The sequence below is a fragment of the Bombina bombina genome, chromosome 4 (assembly GCF_027579735.1).
Source record: "Bombina bombina isolate aBomBom1 chromosome 4, aBomBom1.pri, whole genome shotgun sequence".
NCBI classification, from domain to species: domain Eukaryota; kingdom Metazoa; phylum Chordata; class Amphibia; order Anura; family Bombinatoridae; genus Bombina; species Bombina bombina.
Window position 1 is genome coordinate 703,876,744 of NC_069502.1, and position 19,685 is coordinate 703,896,428.

Here is a 19,685-nt window from a genome sequence, read left to right on the forward strand (position 1 = left end):
TTGGACGACATCCTGATTCAAGTGTCGTCTCTGTCAAAAGCAAGGGCTCATACGGACATTGTCCTAGCCTTTCTCAGATCTCACAGGTGGAAAGTGAACATAGAAAAAAGTTCTCTGTCCCCGTCAACAAGAGTTCCCTTCTTGGGAACAATAATAGTTTCCTTAGAAATGAAGATTTTTCTGACAGAGGCCAGAAAATCAAACTTCTAAGCTCTTGTCAGGTACTTCATTCTGTTCTTCTTCCTTCCATAGTGCAGTGCATGGAAGTAATAGGTTTGATGGTTGCGGCAATGGACATAGTTCCTTTTGCACGAATTTATCTAAGACCATTACAACTGTGCATGCTCAGACAGTGGAATGGGGATTATACAGACTTGTCTCCGACGATCCAAGTAGATCAAAGGACCAGAGATTCACTCCGTTGGTGGCTGACCCTGGACAACCTGTCACAGGGAATGAGCTTCCGCAGACCAGAGTGGGTCATTGTCACGACCGACGCCAGTCTGGTGGGCTGGGGCGCGGTCTGGGAACCCCTGAAAGCTCAGGGTCTATGGTCTCGGGAAGACTCTCTTCTCCAGATAAACATTCTGGAACTGAGAGCGATATTCAATGCTCTCAAGGCTTGGCCTCGACTAGCAAAGGCCAAATTCATAAGGTGTCAATCAGACAACTTGACGACTGTTGCATATATCAACCATCAGGGGGGAACAAGGAGTTCCCTGGTGATGGAGGAGCATCCGGGGGAGTGGGAACTCCATCCGGAAATCTTTGCCCAAATAACTCAATTATGGGGCATTCCAGACATGGATCTGATGGCCTCTCGTCAGAACTTCAAGGTCCCTTGTTACGGGTCCAAATCCAGGGATCCCAAGGCGACTCTAGTGGATACAATAGTAGCACCTTGGATCTTCAACCTAGCTTATGTATTCCCACCGTTTCCTCTCATTCCCAGGCTGGTAGCCAGGATCAATCAGGAGAGGGCTTCGGTGATCTTGATGGTTCCTGCGTGGCCACGCAGGACTTGGTATGCAGACCTGGTGAATATGTCATCGGCTCCACCATGGAAGCTACCTTTGAGACAGGACCTTCTTGTTCAAGGTCCATTCGAACATCCGAATCTGGTTTCCCTCCAACTGACTGCTTGGAGATTGAACGCTTGATTCTTTCAAAGCGTGGGTTTTCAGATTCTGTAATAGATACTCTTATTCAGGCTAGAAAGCCTGTAACTAGAAAAATTTACCATAAAATATGGAAAATATATATCTGTTGGTGTGAATCTAAAGGATTCCCATGGAACAAGATAAAAATTCCTAAGATTCTTTCCTTTCTACAAGAAGGTTTGGAGAAAGGATTTTCTGCAAGTTCTCTGAAGGGACAGATCTCTGCTTTATCTGTTTTACTTCACAAAAGGCTGGCAGCTGTGCCAGACGTTTAAGCGTTTGTTCAGGCTCTGGTTAGAATCAAGCCTGTTTACAGACCTTTGACTCCTCCCTGGAGTCTTAATCTAGTTCTTTCAGTTTTTCAAGGGGTTCCGTTTGAACCCTTACATTCCGTAGATATTAAGTTATTATCGTGGAAAGTTTTGTTTTTGGTTGCAATTTCTTCTGCTAGAAGAGTTTCTGAGTTATCTGCCCTGCAGTGTTCTCCGCCCTATCTGGTCCATGCAGATAAGGTGGTTTTGCGTACTGAGCCTGGTTTTTTTCCGAAGGTTGTTTCCAACAAAAATATTAACCAGTTTCAAAGAAGGAACGTTTGTTACACAATTTGGACGTAGTCCGTGCTCTAAAATTCTATTTAGAGGCTACAAAAGATTTCAGACAAACATCTTCCTTGTTTGTTGTTTATTCTGGTAAAAGGAGAGGTAAAAAAGCAACTTCTACCTCTCTTTTCCTTTTGGCTTAAAAGCATTATCAGATTGGCTTTTGAGACTGCCGGACGGCAGCCTCCTGAAAGTATCACAGCTCACTCCACTAGGGCTGTGGCTTCCACATGGGCCTTCAAGAACGAGGCTCCTGTTGACCAGATATGTAAGGCAGCGACTTGGTCTTCACTGCACTCTTTTGCCAAATTTTACAAATTTTATACTTTTGCTTCTTCGGAGGCTATTTTTGGGAGAAAGGTTTTGCAAGCCGTGGTGCCTTCCGTTTAGGTGACCTGATTTGCTCCCTCCCTTCATCCGTGTCCTAAAGCTTTGGTATTGGTTCCCACAAGTAAGGATGACGCCGTGGACCGGACACACCTATGTTGGAGAAAACAGAATTTATGCTTACCTGATAAATTACTTTCTCCAACGGTGTGTCCGGTCCACGGCCCGCCCTGGTTTTTTAATCAGGTCTGAGGAATTATTTTCTCTAACTACAGTCACCACGTTACCATATGGTTTCTCCTATATATATTTCCTCCTGTCCGTCGGTCGAATGACTGGGGTAGGCGGAGCCTGGGAGGGACTATATGGCCAGCTTTGCTGGGCTCTTTGCCATTTCCTGTTGGGGAGGAGAATATCCCACAAGTAAGGATGACGCCGTGGACCGGACACACCGTTGGAGAAAGTAATTTATCAGGTAAGCATAAATTCTGTTTTTCATGTTGAGTTAGCGCACAAGAGAATATGTAATCGGTTTTGCATAAGAGTAGTTATTTTTCCACTTTTTTTCTCCATTGACTTCTATGGGGGAATAGGTTATCGTGCACAATATTGGAAGTTCGGCTTTTTGCGTGCTTCGGGTTAGCGCGAGTGCAATAACTTTTTACTTTCAATTCGTAATATGAGCGGGAGCGTTAATTAGCGTTCCACATGTAATCTGGCCCATAGTATATTATTTTACATTATAATACATATGACACACTACATACACATGTACAAAATAAAGACAAACCCAAGCTCCTATAAGTTTTGTTACGTTTTTTTTTGTTTGTTTGTTTGTTTGTATAGTTCTTTATTGACAATGGTGATTGCATACATAGTGCATATCTAGGTGTTCCCTGTGAGTAACCTGTATTTAAATGGGGAAAATCTAATGTTATAAAGAATATCCACCAGCTTAGGAGCACCTTCACACCCATTCCTGTCTCGCCAACCTTTCAGTGGTTAGATTAGCAATTGTAAGAAATCTACTGAATATACTGTGCATATCTATTATTTGAACTTTTATGTTGTGTAAACATGTTTTGAACACATGCTCCCTCCATACTGCCAGATCCGCATTCAATAGCAATATGGAAGGATTGTTGAACAGGCAGTGATCCCTATTGCTTCCTATGGAAGTCACGCCACCACTTGTCTAGATAGCAAAGGCCACTTTTTTTATTATAACATTTCACACAGCAGACGCTTGACAAGACAGACGATACTGAAATGAGCATTTCTCTTGGATCTGACTTTCCTTTGAATATCGGGGCCCAAATGAGAAGCAGGCAAACATGCACCAATCACTGGCCTGAACTTCATCTGGAGCAGCATTTAAAATGCTCCTCCAGGTGTGTAACTTTAACACCCTTGTGAATATAGTAGGTTGGGAAACCATATATTAGTCTAGAAAAAAAGGCGGTTGTTTCAGTAGTCCTCAAAATTCCATAAGTTGGAATCTTTCATCATCATTATAAAAATATTTTTCCCATATAAACACATGTATTTATGTTATAGGTAACACCAGATGTTAATATATGCACATGATGTTTAACATAATTAAAATGGTTGTCCTCCAGCAACAATAGATCTCACTATACCTATTGACTAACATATATCCTAATTTAAGGACAAAATGAATATGATAAACTTAAACGGACACTGTACCCAAAAAAATTCTTTTGTGATTCAGAAAGAGCATGACATTTTAAGCAACTTTCTAATTTACTCCTATTATCAAATTTTCTTCATTCTCTTGGTATCTTTATTTGAAATGCAAGAATGTAAGTTTAGATGCCGGCCCATTTTTGGTGAACAACCTGGGTTGTCCTTGCTGATTGGTGGATAAATTCATCCACCAATAAAAAAGTGCTGTCCGGAGTTCTGAACCCAAAAAAAGCTTAGATGCCTTCTTTTTTCAAATAAAGATAGCAAGAGAACGAAGAAAAATTGATAATAGGAGTAAATTAGAAAGTTGCTGAAAATTGCACACTCTATCTGAATTACAAAAGAAATTTTTTGGGTTCAGTGTCATTGAAACTGTGTCGCTTATCACTTATAATAAGATTGAGCCTATAGTCACTACATGAAAAGTAAAACTGCTTTTCTGCTGTTTTACTTCTACTTTATTAGGATTAAACTACTACATATATTTATTTTGTCTTTTATAGAACTAAGGCCACATTTTAGTATCACATCTGAGAGTGACCCAGCTGATCAAGATGACATAGAAGTGGAAGACCACAATGACCAGACCACGGAACAAACCATTCAAAGGCCAAGTGCAGTGAATGAGGACACAGTGCAAACCTCAGGCGTGAGCACTCTTAGCTCAACTATGTCCCATGATTCTCAGACTGTGCAGAGGTCCCTTAATATGGAACTTGGAAGACTGAGATTAGAATCAAACAGGTACCACGATTCCTTAGATCTTTAGTTATACTTATATGTTTTAAAGTGCTGTGTGGGAACCTACATGTAAAAGGAAGGTGGTATATCTATTGTACCATTGTTCTGAACACTGGACCCACAGACCTTAATTAAAAAGCATGTCCCCCACCACTGAATGTTGCTCTTTATATACAAGCATAATCATCCACTTGAGTCATTCTTCTGCTGAACTTGTTGCCACTGATATTATTATGTGTGGGTTATGTTATTATATTGCCCCAACCTGAAACATTGTAAACGCCCACGGACATGACAAGGCTGTAAACCAAACAGCAATTATATTTACTCTTTGTAAAAAAAATAAAAGGCATGAGTGATTTTAAAAAAAAAAAACGTGAAGCTTTGCATTTTTGTAAATAAAGCTTATCCGATTTCTTTTTTCTAGACTCCTTGAAGAACTGCTAAATAAGGAGAAAGAATTCCATAGTCTTTTAAGACAAGCTATAGAAGAGAAGGATAATGAAATCAAAAGAGTTCAACAAAAATCCAAGCCCATAGGTGAGCAAAAGAAAATGACTTAATACAGGAGAAACCATTTACATGGTGAAAGGCAAAAATATTTTTATTTTTTATTATCAGCCATTTAATGATACAATTTTTTTGTCCTTTGGCAATAAAAAATAATCATTAAATGTCAAAGATTATTATTTAATTTGTATGCATGTAGAAAGACATTGCAATAGTAAATAATGATGCTGTGCAGTTCTGTTTGAAACTTTATTTAAAATACTGTAGCTCTTCTAAGTATTCTATCAATAGTCTAACTATTCATCAGCTTGTAAGAACTGCTGATTTTGTGTTTGCTTATTAGTATTTGTTCCCTGCTTTCTACAAAGCTTCTTCTCCTTTCCCACATTTTTCTACTACCCCTAGTCAATTAGGATGTGAAAACGATGCTGGTTGTACCGATATGCTACCATGTGATTAATTTATAAGCAGTGTCCATCAATGAAATATACAAAGTTTACTACCTGAGTACCCTCATGTTTAGCTAATCTGAGAAAAAAATGTTTGTGATTTAATAAGATTAAATCACACTAATTTCTTTAAAAAATTAATTATTGTTATATTTGTTTGCCATCCTTATGACGTATGTGTCATTTTCTTGTTCAGATATACCAGGCATTTGTGTCTCTCACTCGCAGTCGTCTAACACAGGCAATGAAGATGTAGAACTTATTTATTGGTTGAGAGAGCATAAAGCAGATGAAGATACTATAAACAAGGTATTAGAAAATAAAAATACAGTTTATAAATATGGCTGAATATGTTTAGAACAAATGTTAGTTGAATGACTGTTTATTCTTAATAATGGTGGACATTAGTTTATAAGTTGCATCTGCTGTCACAAATGCAAAATACTCTACAGACTCTGGAGCTGATTTATGAAAGTGCGAGCGGACTTGATAAATGACTCTGTCGGCATTTATCATTGCACAAGCAGTTCTTGTGAACTGCTTGTGCAATGCCGCCCTCTGCAGATCCTAGCTGGGGGTGTCAATCAGCCTGATCGTATAGGATCGGGCGGATTGTTGTCCGCAGCCTCAGAGCAGGCGGGCAAGTTATGGAGCAGCGGTCTCCATTCGGAGGCATCAGGGGCATCAAGCTCCATTCAGAGCTTGATAATTCGGCCCCTAAATGCACGTTTGCGCTGAATATTCAAAAGAAAGAGAAGAGCCCTGGCCAATCAAATGTCTTGTATTGTATAGTGTAGTAAGTTTGGTTAGTAATTAGCAGCTGGAAAATGTGTGGTTTCAACTTTAGCTTTTATTTATACATGCAACTGGTTCTTTTAAATAGTTTACTGATCAGTTAGTATTTGTTCCATTATTATTTTTAAGTGCTCTGTTCTCATTGTGCTAATATATATTTTTATTGTCTATAACTTTGTAGATTAAAAACAAAAGCCAAATATGGGCTAGATTACAAGTATAGCGCTAATTTATTGCATGCCCGCAAATGGGCAAATTAGCCCGTTTATGGGCGCACAATAAATAACCAGTCATTACAAGTGGCTGGTTATTGCTACCGCAGATCTCTGGTTAATTTTCTAAATGTCCCCCAAAATAAAGTGAGTTTTTTGTTTTTGAAAATAAAAAACAGTTATAAGGGTTTAAAAGTTGTCAGATGTGGGGTTCCTTTACATTGCGGTCTATGGGGACTGTGTGTTCCCTGTAAATATATATGTATATGCTTATATACATATATATTTATGTGTTAATATGTGTATATACATATATAAACACATAAATATATATGTGAATAGTTATATACATTTATATATTTGTAATCTGCTTCCCATCGTCTCACGGCAGGAAAATGAGACTCCTTTTGGAGCCTATGGAAGCACACTCTGGTGAGCGCAATGCTTACCTCACTTGTAATACCAGCGCACACTTACGCAAAAGCTATATTTGCACTCAACTGACTAACACCAGTGCTTTTTTGCGCTCAACTTGCCCTATATGTTTGCTTTAATATGTCTTTTTATAATTTTTTTTTTTTTTTTTTTTTGGAGTTTCAAAAAGGCTTTATTTAGAATAATTAGGCATACACTTCATAAAAAGAAAGAACACAGCATGCAAGAAGAGTGGTACAGAGTTATGTTTCAACATGGCAATACGTTGTGCTAACAATATTAAATCATAAGTTATATACCATGTAGTATAATTATAACACATTAAAGTGCTCTCTACACATCAGTGTATTTCTTATAGGACCCAAATTCTGTAGATGATTAGACCTCTCATGGGCCTTGAAATAGTTCTCTTGGATAAAATATTGGGCACATGTAAACATACAATCAAGGTTTAATAGGGAAAGGACAAAAAAAAAAAAAAAAAAGGGAAGGAAGGGTAACTAAAGGTATAACTAAGGGGGAGGTCCTAACTGGGTTACTAATCAGGGGTATAACTGGTGATCGGGCATTCCAGGTCCATCAGAACAAGTGGGTTATGTTCCCCAAACGCAGCCAGGCAACATGCATGTAGTGATATGTAACCTTCATATTGGTATCTATCTCAGCAAGATTGACCTAAATAAAGAGATCCTCTAGGCGTATATCGGGTGATATCTTGTGTGAAATATAAATTATTATTTGTATGGATGAGAATATGCATATGTGTTTATCATGGTTTGGCTAATGATAATTATGTAATGCCTCTGGGCATCGTGTCAGGGGATTGGTTAGTAGTGAGCTAGTTTCTACAAAAGATCTCACAGAGGTGATCATTCTAATGCTCAGGCTCATGAATAGCAATGCTATAGAGATAGTAATAATCCCCTGTCCTCTTAGGAGAGATCACCCTTAAATATAAACATAAAGAATACAGGTAGTGGTGCCAGACATAATAATTCGACACTTTGACTGTCAGGTTTTAGGTATTAATACAGTGGAATGTTGCTACTTATGATGAATCCCTACAAATCCATCTCACCCCTTAGAGAAATCACCCGCTCTGACTAATCAACAAATAAACAGTCAACTAGAAAGAAGTAACAGTTTGTATATCAAATGATGAACCTTAACAAGTGAAGCGTCTCTTACAGAGAATACCAGCACAGCTCAGTCCTGTTAATGAAGCGATCAAAGCTATCCCTTCTCCGCATATGAAATACAGGCATCACCGGGAAGGTAGATTTTAGTCTCTCCAAATGTTTGTTTTTGTTGCCTCTTACATGTGGGGCGTAGCAGAAAGCAGGGAGACCTTTCCGTGTGCTCCGGCTGAGAGTCGGATAATAGTAGAGACCAGTGGAGTGTGTTTTTCAGGGGGAATCCCGCTGGCTCTAGATCCGATGGCTTCTGAGTAATTTCCTGAGTTAGAGCCTTGACAGTCTCTTGAATGTTCCGGTGCGACAGAGGGGAATCAAGTATGGGTGTTTGTTGATCTCTCCGGTATGCGATACAGCTGACATGTTGCTTCACGAGTGTCGGGTTCTTTCTTGATTGTATTGTAGGCGCTTGTGTAGCGTATTTTGTTGGAACCTTCTTTTTCAGTTGCTTTGCCGGTTGCAGAGGGCCCAAAAGAGGTTCAGTGTCTATGGGATACCTCGAGCTGGTAAGTTCCACTGAGTTCCCCACTGCCTTCTCTCTATGGTGCAGGAGGTGCAGTAGGCGATCGTATGGTGCGTTATCCGCCATCTTGTTGAGCAACTTTTCTATTCTCTCCCATCTGACATCTGCCTGCTGAAAACAATCTTCTCCCGCCAAGTGTTCCATTTCCACCATCTTCGGAGTGATCTCTGGGGCAGGCAGTTCGTTGCAGACCTATTCGCCCTTCTCACCTCAATAAATGAGTTCTATCTCCCAGTTAGGAGCAAATACCTCGGATATACCGAGGGGGAAGCGCCGCCTTTAGTGAGCCTCCGCTCCAGGCCCTTAATGTCCGATCCAGAGAACTGACGTCAAATTTACAGCGCAAAAGTCAGTGATAAGCACCCAGAGGGGTCAGTGAATAATAAGGTATTTTTCCCCGGTTTTGGCTGTGCAAAGGTGCCTAAAATCGGCGGATTTTCAGCTATTCGGTCAGAGCTCTTGGATAGTGCGACCATCTAGGATCGCTGTTAGGACACGCCCCCCGTCTTTTTATAATTTAATTTGAAATCAGGAAGTGTTTGTTTTAATGTGACGTAAAGGGCTATTAAAGGGACAGTCAACACCAGAATTTGTGTTGTTTAAAAAGATAGATAATCCCTTTATTATCCATTCCCTAGTTTTGCATAACCAACACAGTTATAATAATACGTTTTACCTCTATAATTACCTTATATCTAAGCCTCTGCAAACTGCCCCCTTATTTATCTATATGAAACACATGAACTAATGCCCTCTAGGGGTGAAATACTCTCAGATTAGAGGCGGCCTTCATGGTCTAAGAAAATAGCATATGCCCCTCCTAGGTTTAGCTTTCAACTAAGAGTACAAAACAAAATTGGTGATAAAAGTAAATTGGAAAGTTGTTTAAAATTACATGCCCTATTTGAATAATGAAAGTTTTGTTTGGACTTGACTGTCCTTTTAAACACTAAGGACTAGATTACAAGTGGAGCACTAATTTATCGTGCACCCGTAAACAGGCAAATTCGCCCGTATTCGCACGCAATAAATAACCAGCCATTACAAGTGGCCGCCAAAATAAAGTATAAAATGTAGCTTTTTTATTATTATTATTAAAAAGAACTCAACAAAGTTGAGGGGTTAAAGTTGGTGGGTGTCTTTAAATTGTGGTTGATGGGAACCGTGTGTTCCCTGTAAATATATATGTATATGCTTATTTACATATATATTTATGTGTACATATATATTTAAAATCTGCTGCCCATCGATGTGCGACTTACCCCCTTCGCTGCACTAGGTTCTCATGCCTTATTTCACGGCATGAGAACGAGGCTCCCTCTGGAGCCTATGAAAGAGAGCTCTCATGAGCACTAAGCTTCCCTGCCATCCGAACGCAAGGTTACGTATTCATTACACTCATCTTGTAATACCAGTGCACATTTGTGTGCACTGTTATTACTGAGTGGAGCGTAAATTTTGCGCTCCACTCGTAATCTGGCCCTAAATAAATGCTAGATAGAATTAAATATTCAGAGCAAAGATTGTCCTTAGAATAGTAAATGTATTTTTAAAATTATAGTTTGAATATTTACGGTACAAGTGTAATGTATTAGTTTCTATAAAGAAATGGGCACTGCCATGTTAAAGTCTAGGTTTTTTTTATATCTAAACTCGAAGGGACATAGTTACTTTATCAGCTCATTTATAACTGTTACTAACTGGCACATATTACTTTATAGAAACTCAGGGAAATTAGAAAGCCCATAGTTTTCAGATTTAAATTACTGATAAGGGTGACAAAGGAAATAATGAAAATATATTGCAAAGGTTTTTTTACTATATAAAATTAAATATTTTAGGCTAGGTTACATGTAAAGCGCAACTAAAAACATAGGGTATAGTGTGTTTTTTTTTTGGGGGGGGGGGGTTATGTCAAAAAGCTTTATTATCAAATTAAATGACATGACATCAACAAATCTAAAGTTCTGGAACTACACAGAATAGATTGGTTTAACATAAAGATACACAACTAAAAGCATAGGGTATGTTATCGTGCACTCAGCCTTCTTCAAAGAATAACCCACACGCTGGTATTACAAGTAGATGGTCCAAAACTTTTTTTAGTGTGGCCTATACTTCTAATGGATAAAACAAGGAATGCTATTGACACACTCATTGTCCTTATATTACAAGTGGTAAGTTGTGCAATCCAAAATAGCTCTGTAAAATTTGCGCTTTTTGAGAGTAAATGATTCTCGTGTTCCAGTTTGAATAACATAAGTTAAATTTAGACTTAATACTTATAAAACAAAGATTTATTAACTTAAAAAAAAGAAGAAATAAAGGGATATGGCATATGACAAAGGGCAGGACTAGGAAGGGGTCAAAGGTGTATATGTATGTGTATTTATGTATATGTGTCAACAAAAGATTCAAGTAGGAACAGCACACACTCCAGGATGAGTGCACGAATGACCACTGGACGCTGCCAAGTCCAGGAGAACGTATAAACACAAAGATAGGTCTTCAGCACTTTAACAAAAGTTTATTGACACTTAGGAATAGCGACGTTTCGGGGTCACAGCCCCTTACTCATGCTTGATTGTAATGGCCAAACACACATTTAAATACCCTTATTTTGGCGCACTCATCCCCAGCAATTGGAGAGACGCTCCCTCTAGTGGCCAAATGTAAACATACATATTCATTATATTAAGCAATATCTACATATTTAACTATAGCAAAAATAGTTTAAAAACCTACATATTAAATTAAACATATAAAACATGTAGAAACCATAAAAGTTGATCAGATGTAGCTAGTGGAATAATCAAACCTTTTTTTAATGTGGAAAAGAGAACATATAGATACCTACTGATACAATTAAAAGAAACAAGACAAGTCATATTGAGCCCTTTTGGGGTAAGAGTTTCCATTTTATGCACCCACCACATTTCCTTCTGTTTTAGGAGACGCTCCCTATTCATACCCATCCTATTCTGGGGAATGTGATCTATTATTTGCCATCTCAGTTGGCTGATATTGTGCCCTTTTTCTAGCCTGAGATTTTTGCACCTAATATTGGACCTGTGCTGGCTCATGTGGTCCCTTACTTTGCGTGTTGTTTCCCCTATATATACCATAGAGCATTTAATAAAATAGACTACGTGAGTAGTCTCACATGTGTAGTGACCCTTAATCTCAAATCTTCTACCACTACGAGGGTGATGGAAATTAGCCCCTCTAATGACTGAATTACAGCTCATACAGTTAAGACATGGGAAAGTACCCATGTTTCTCTTCCCTAATAATAGTTGTTTGTATTGTTTGCCAACCCCTATATCTGTGTGAATTAAATGATCCCTCAAGCTTTTTACCCTCTTATGGGCCATGAGGGGTGGTTCCTGAAACTGTTTAATGTCCATGTTGCATTCTTTAAGCACATGCCAGTTTTTTCTGATGAGGTTTGATATTTTATCACTAAGGGGGCTATATTGGCTTACAAAAACTAACCTATTATCTTCCTCTCTGGATCTTTTGTTTTTAGTTTCATCTAATGTTTCAATGGTATTATTTAAGAGTTTTGTTGGGTAACCCCTATCAGTGAATTTCTTAGTCATTTCCCTAAATCTCTCATTTTGTCTGTCCTTATTATCCACTATTCTTTTAACTCTAAAAACTGGCTTCTGGGCAATGAATTAACTAGTGACCTAGGGTGAAAGCTGTTATATTTTAAAAGACTATTTTTATCAGTATCTTTTGTGTATAGGTCGAATTCCAAGTGATGGCCTTTCTTAAGAACCAAAGTGTCCAAAAAAGGTATGCATTCCTCACTGTCGTTTACGGTAAGCCACAGTGAGGAATGCATTTGGCCACTAGAGGGAGCGTCTCTCCAATTGCTGGGGATGAGGGCGCCAAAATAAGGGTATTTAAATGTGTGTTTGGCCATTACAAACTAAACTGCTGAAGACCTATCTTTATGTATATGTGTGTGTGTGTTTGAAGTGCTTTATGCTCAAGTTTCATTTAAATAGTTTAGTACAGAACTAAATTAAGAACTGAATGCCCTCATAGAAGTCTGTTATGTGAGGGATTAATCACACCTGCGTTATCCAACATGCAGATGTTAGTCTCCACTAGACTGTCGCTATTAATTGTGCTTGAGTGATGTTAATACATAATAGCACTAATGTTTGTGCTCCACTTATAATCTAGGCCTTTATATTAAAATCTCATTGCTCAATGACCCTTTAAGCATGCAAGGATACATCATTCAAGAAAAAGAAAAGTGCAGGAACAGTTTGTTATTGTTTAAATGGGAACTGAAGATGCATGACAACATTATCCTAAAATGAACATTCAATATGTCAAGACATGGGGGCATATTTATCAAAGTGCGAGCGGACATGATACGATGTAGCATATCATGACTGCTGCACATCAAAAAATGCAGACAGCATACACTGTCTGCATTTATCATTGCACAAGCAGTTTACCAGAACTGCTTGTGCAATACCGCCCCCTGCAGATTCGCGGCCAATCGGCCGCTAGCAGGGGGTGTCAATCAGCCCAATCGTATTCAATCGGGTTGATTTCTGCCCGCCGCCTCAGAACAGGTGGACAAGTTATAGAGCAGCGATCTTTAGACCACTGCTTCATAACTTCTGTTGAAGGCTCGCCGGAAAAAAGGGGCATCAAGATCCATTCGGAGCTTGATAATTCGGCCCCATGATATGCAAAAAAAATGCCAACATTGCTTATTGAGTTGTCAAGGATCTTGAAATAGAAAACTCCAAAAAAATATGCAAAAAGTTGTTTTGTGATGGATTGTTATACCACTGACAGGCTTTGTAGCTTTTATATCATGTGAAGCCATTTAAAACCATTTGATAACCAGGTTTTCTAATGTATTGAATATATCTTAAATGTGAAAATTCCACACAGTGTTCTGACCTTATTTCATTTAACAAGGCAATTTGACTTTTAACAATTTTATTTGTGTTTTTTGTTAGTTTTTAGCAGAAGATTATCGACTTGAGGACATTTTGCTTCATGTTACAAGAGAGGATTTAAAATGTCTGAGAATAAGGTAATAACTATGTTTAGATTTTTTTCTTCAATTACCGACTAACACACTGTTAGAGGACTTTATTCAATGCTCTGATGGTTTTCATTTAAATTATGGCATTAATAGTAAAATTATATTTCTTTTTTTTTTCTGCATCCTGCAAAACAGGTTGCAATGTTTCCCATATTAATCCCATAATAAAATACTGTGTTATACTTTGTCCAATTTTTAACTCACATCTAATTTTTACATGTTTCATACTTATATCTCTATTATCTCATTTCCTCTTCAGTTAAAAGGGACAGGAAAGTAAAAATTAAACGTTGTTAGCTTTGCTGTCTCTTTAAACAAGCTTTAGTTATACCCATTCATCTAAACAAGCTTTAATTATACCCATTCATCTAAACAAGCTTTAGTTATACCCATTCATCTAAACAAGCTTTAGTTATACCCATTCATCTAAACAAGCTTTAGTTATACCCGTTCATCTAAACAAGCTTTAGTTATACCCGTTCATCTAAACAAGCTTTAGTTATACACATTCATCTAAACAGGCTTTTGTTACGGTACCAACAGTGTACCAAGGGTTAATACCAGATGAACAATGTCCTGCATAGGGAATCAGCAATTCACAACCCAGCCAGTTTCAGGTTTAAAACAGAATGACATTTATTAAAGGCTAGATGCCTAGTATTTATACAGGTTTGACCCCAGATGGGGGGGTTGAAAGACTCTTGTACATTTAGATAAAAAGGGGAAGACGCCCTTTTATGAAACAGTAGAATTACATTACTTAAATACTTTACTTAGGCAGATAACAACTTAAACACATTTGGCTTGTCTTATCACCTAGCGTCTGCTCTCTGAGGGTGATTAAACAATGGCCTGTTTATTACTTAAATGTAATTATAGCACACAATAGCTGAGGCCAGAAAACCTGTCTTTAGAAATTAGATTCTTAGCTAAACACAATTAACTCCTTCAGTCCTGACAGAAGGGTCTGTCACATATCTCCCCCCTTGTGGAACACTCCGGCAGACCCGGCTTGACCCTTTGGCGGGTCAACCTGGGGATGACCGGACTAGGAGGTGGTAGGCATGTCAGTTTGCCAGGACAATCCATCTGTATTCCCGTTATGAGAGAGAATTCCTGTCCATACAAAGAAGGGTTCAACTTCCTCAGTGCCCATCCGCTTCTTTACGAGTTTTCTGTACCTGCTCTTTATAGGTATCCACAATCCCTTCATACTGACATAGGGTGCCCTTGAGTTGCTGCACCTCACTATGAGCCAGCGTCAGCTTCTCCTCAAGTGTCGCTAAGTTTGTCTTTAATGTTTCATGTCCCACTCTCAAGCTGGTGTTTTCTGCAGTCTGTCGGTGCAGCTTGTCTAGCAGAGATTCACGTTCTAAACATGCTTTTTCCTCTGCGCTCCTCTTCTCCTTCATCAGCGCATTGTAACGGGGCTTCCATGTATCAATAGCGGATAGAGATTTACTGAGCTCAGCGTCCTGGGGCTTAGCAGCAGGGGGGTCAGTCTCTGCTGCACGGATCTGGGCACGGGTAGTCACAGAGTTAACATCAGCGGGACCCATAGGAGCGTAGGCAGAAACAAGGGGGGCCAAGTCATTTCCAAGAAGAACATCAGCAGGTAAGTCCTTCTTGACCCCCACATTCACAGGTCTAGCGCCCACTCCCCAATCCAAATGTACCCTGGCAACAGGTAGGCTGAACACATCGCCCCCTGCTACCCTCACAGCCACAGTGTCTCCAGTGTACTGTTTCTCAGACACCAAGTTCTTTTGAAGCAAGGTCATGGTAGCACCAGTATCCCGTAGACCACTGACCTTCTTCCCATTCACTTTAACCAGTTGCCGGTTATTCCGGTGGGCAGCTTGCACAAGGTCTGCCTCATGTAGGATGCTCCAGCATTCTTGCGCCTCTACGTAGCGGGCCGCAGGCTGAGGATTACGTGGGATTCCGCCGGCGTGTCTTCTCCAGGACTGCGCTTGCTTCGCTGCGTTTAGGGGACACTCTGGTCTTTTGTGCCCTAGTTGCTTACATCTAAAGCACCGAATAGGTTGTGAGTAGCACCGCGAATTGAACCGGGCTCTCTGAGGGTAGTTCGTGGCCGGAGGCCGTGTGGTATAGCGGTGCGCCGGGGTTTAGTAACTGGCAGCTGCTGGGGTGACTGGGGGTCTGTACTCCACTCTAGCAGGGGGCTTAGTGGTAGCAGTGTCCAGTTTGCGGGCATCCGTATACTCATCTGCCAAGCGAGCCGCTTCCTGCAGGGTGGAGGGTTTACGGTCCCGAACCCACTCTCGAACTCCTGCGGGTAACTTGTCGAAGCAATGTTCCAACAGGAATAGCTGCAGCACCTCTTCCCCAGATATGGCTTGGCACCCCGCTATCCAGTGAGCTGCTGTGCGGTGCACCTTACATGCCCACTCAAGGTAGGAATCTCCAGCTAATTTAACAGTTTCTCTGAACCGCCTCCGGTATGCCTCCGGTGTAACTGCATACCTGGAGAGCAGAGCCTCTTTTACAGTATTATAATCCCTGACTTCCTCATCTGGAATGGCCCGAAAAGCCTCTCTGGCCCGGCCGGATAATTTTCCAGATAATATCGTGACCCAGTCCTCTACGGGTACCTTGTGTAGTGCACATTGCCTCTCAAAATCCGCAAGGTACCCATCAATCTCTCCTTCTGTTTCCAGGAAGTTTTTAAAAGCTGCAAAATTTACTTTTCTCTTTTCCATCTTAGTCAGTATTGTAATAATCCCCCTCTTCCTGAGGTTACTGGCTTGTGTAGTTGCTCTTCTGGGCGATAAGGTTCATTCCGTCGCTTGCCACCAATTGTTACGGTACCAACAGTGTACCAAGGGTTAATACCAGATGAACAATGTCCTGCATAGGGAATCAGCAATTCACAACCCAGCCAGTTTCAGGTTTAAAACAGAATGACATTTATTAAAGGCTAGATGCCTAGTATTTATACAGGTTTGACCCCAGATGGGGGGGTTGAAAGACTCTTGTACATTTAGATAAAAAGGGGAAGACGCCCTTTTATGAAACAGTAGAATTACATTACTTAAATACTTTACTTAGGCAGATAACAACTTAAACACATTTGGCTTGTCTTATCACCTAGCGTCTGCTCTCTGAGGGTGATTAAACAATGGCCTGTTTATTACTTAAATGTAATTATAGCACACAATAGCTGAGGCCAGAAAACCTGTCTTTAGAAATTAGATTCTTAGCTAAACACAATTAACTCCTTCAGTCCTGACAGAAGGGTCTGTCACAGCTTTAATTATACCCGTTCATCTAAACAAGCTTTATTTATACACATTCATCTAAACAAGCTTTAGTTATACCCGTTCATCTAAACATGCTTTATTTATACCCGTTCATCTAAACATGTTTTATTTATACCCGTTCAGCTAAACAAGCTTTATTTATACACATTCATCTAAACATGCTTTAGTTATACACATTCATCTAAAAAAAAGCTTTAGTTATACCCATTCATCTAAACAAGCTTTAGTTATACCCGTTCATCTAAACATGCTTTATTTATACCCATTCATCTAAACAAGCTTTAGTTATACCCATTCATCTAAACAAGCTTTAGTTATACCTGTTCATCTAAACAAGCTTTAGTTATACCCATTCATCTAAACAAGCTTTAGTTATACACATTCATCTAAACAAGCTTTAGTTATACCTATTCATCTAAACAAGCTTTAGTTATACCCGTTCATCTAAACAGGCTTTAGTTATACACATTCATCTAAACAGGCTTTATTTATACACATTCATCTAAACATGCTTTATTTATACACATTCATCTAAACAAGCTTTATTTATACCCATTCATCTAAACAAGCTTTAGTTATACCCATTCATCTAAATAAGCTTTATTTATACCCATTCATCTAAACAAGCTTTAGTTATACCCGTTCATCTAAACATGCTTTAGTTATACCCATTCATCTAAACAAGCTTTAGTTATACCCGTTCATCTAAACAAGCTTTAGTTATACCCGTTCATCTAAACATGCTTTAGTTATACCCGTTCATCTAAACAGGCTTTAGTTATACACATTCATCTAAACAGGCTTTATTTATACACATTCATCTAAACAAGCTTTATTTATACCCATTCATCTAAACAAGCTTTAGTTATACCCATTCATCTAAATAAGCTTTATTTATACCCATTCATCTAAACAAGCTTTAGTTATACCCGTTCATCTAAACATGCTTTAGTTATACCCATTCATCTAAACAAGCTTTAGTTATACCCATTCATCTAAACAAGCTTTAGTTATACCCGTTCATCTAAACAAGCTTTAGTTATACCCGTTCATCTAAACATGCTTTAGTTATACCCGTTCATCTAAACAGGCTTTAGTTATACACATTCATCTAAACAGGCTTTAGTTATACACATTCATCTAACCATGCTTTATTTATACACATTCATCTAAACATGCTTTATTTATACACATTCATCTAAACAAGCTTTATTTATACCCATTCATCTAAACAAGCTTTAGTTATACCCATTCATCTAAATAAGCTTTATTTATACCCCTTCATCTAAACATGCTTTATTTATACCCGTTCATCTAAACAAGCTTTAGTTATACCCATTCATCTAAATAAGCTTTATTTATACCCCTTCATCTAAACAAGCTTTATTTATACCCGTTCATCTAAACAAGCTTTAGTTATACCCATTCATCTAAACAAGCTTTAGTTATACCCGTTCATCTAAACATGCTTTATTTATACCCGTTCATCTAAACATGCTTTAGTTATACCCATTCATCTAAACATGCTTTATTTATACCCGTTCATCTAAACATGCTTTATTTATACCCATTCATCTTAGAGCTGCAACAACTAATCGGCATAATCGATAATAATCGATTATGAAAATAGTTGTCAACGAATCTCATAATCGATTAATCGGTTTGCAATTAGTTGGTCTGTGCACAACACCAGCTGCTTCACTCCAATGAACTCCTGCATATGGTATTGTGTTTTATGGTTATGTCCTTAGCCTAAAGGACGTCTACTTTTCACTTTTTCAGGACAGTATACGTTTACAACTACCCCTTGCTTATGTGCAACCCAGATATAATAGTCATCATTTGGATTGTTTATATTACATCTGGTGATTTGGAACTATGCTTTTCATGATATAGTGCCAAGCTTGTTGTTTACACCTTGCCCCTAGATTGATGGGAGTTATTTAAATTGATGTGCACTATTATCTGTTTGCACAATTATTAGCGTATTGCTTGCTATTGCTGATTATATGTACTGTATAAATAAATGTGTAAGGCTTTGTCCTGTTATTGATATACAGTCCTTAGCGCTTTTGATCTTGTTTTTTATTGTTTTTTTATATTTTTAATAAATTGTGATAATATGTACCAGATTCAACCTCAATAAGTGTATATTCGTTATTTTTAGAGCGGACTAGATATTTCCCCTAACCTTTATAGCTGGTTATTTACCATTGCATATAGATATTCAAGATATTTTTATGTTAGAATGAAGTCAGGGGTTACTTTATTGAGAGGCCACTTGCCAAAGTAGAAAACACTTAGCATTGGTGAAGAGATAACAAAGATAAATATCCCACTTGGGTGACATTGGCAAACCCCTACTTATACACCTCAACAGCCTTTTCTCTGCTGCAGGAAATATAGCTGCAAACAGAGAACCAGCCTTAGCCAGAAGCATGTGGACATGTTGAGATTTTTGCATTTCAATGCAAAGTTTCTGAAAGAGTGAATAACAGAATGTTATTAACAGTGATAGCCTAACTCTTTCTAGTTCTACCTCTTTTCAAACAGTTTGTGGTTTTGTTTAGTATAATTATAAAACTGTGCTCTGCTGCTTAAAAATTGAAGAAACAGTTGTGTTAATGTAAAGTTTTAGTCTGAAGTTTATATTTGTAACACTCATGT

General features: G+C 38.7%; 1 protein-coding gene across 3 annotated transcripts in view; it reads left to right on the forward strand.

Annotated features, from left to right (window-relative positions):
- The window catches only part of MAP3K5 (mitogen-activated protein kinase kinase kinase 5), a 690,524-nt gene that overhangs the window by 668,058 nt on the left and 2,781 nt on the right, over positions 1–19,685 (forward strand). For 2 of the 3 annotated variants that reach the window (XM_053710886.1, XM_053710887.1), the window contains exons 26-29: positions 4,297–4,537; positions 4,962–5,074; positions 5,690–5,802; positions 13,646–13,722. In XM_053710886.1, coding sequence (XP_053566861.1) covers positions 4,297–4,537; positions 4,962–5,074; positions 5,690–5,802; positions 13,646–13,722 — 544 coding nt within the window. Of the gene's footprint in view, positions 1–4,296; positions 4,538–4,961; positions 5,075–5,689; positions 5,803–13,645; positions 13,727–19,685 lie in introns of those variants that run through there. The other variant, XM_053710888.1, reaches the window with a different exon arrangement.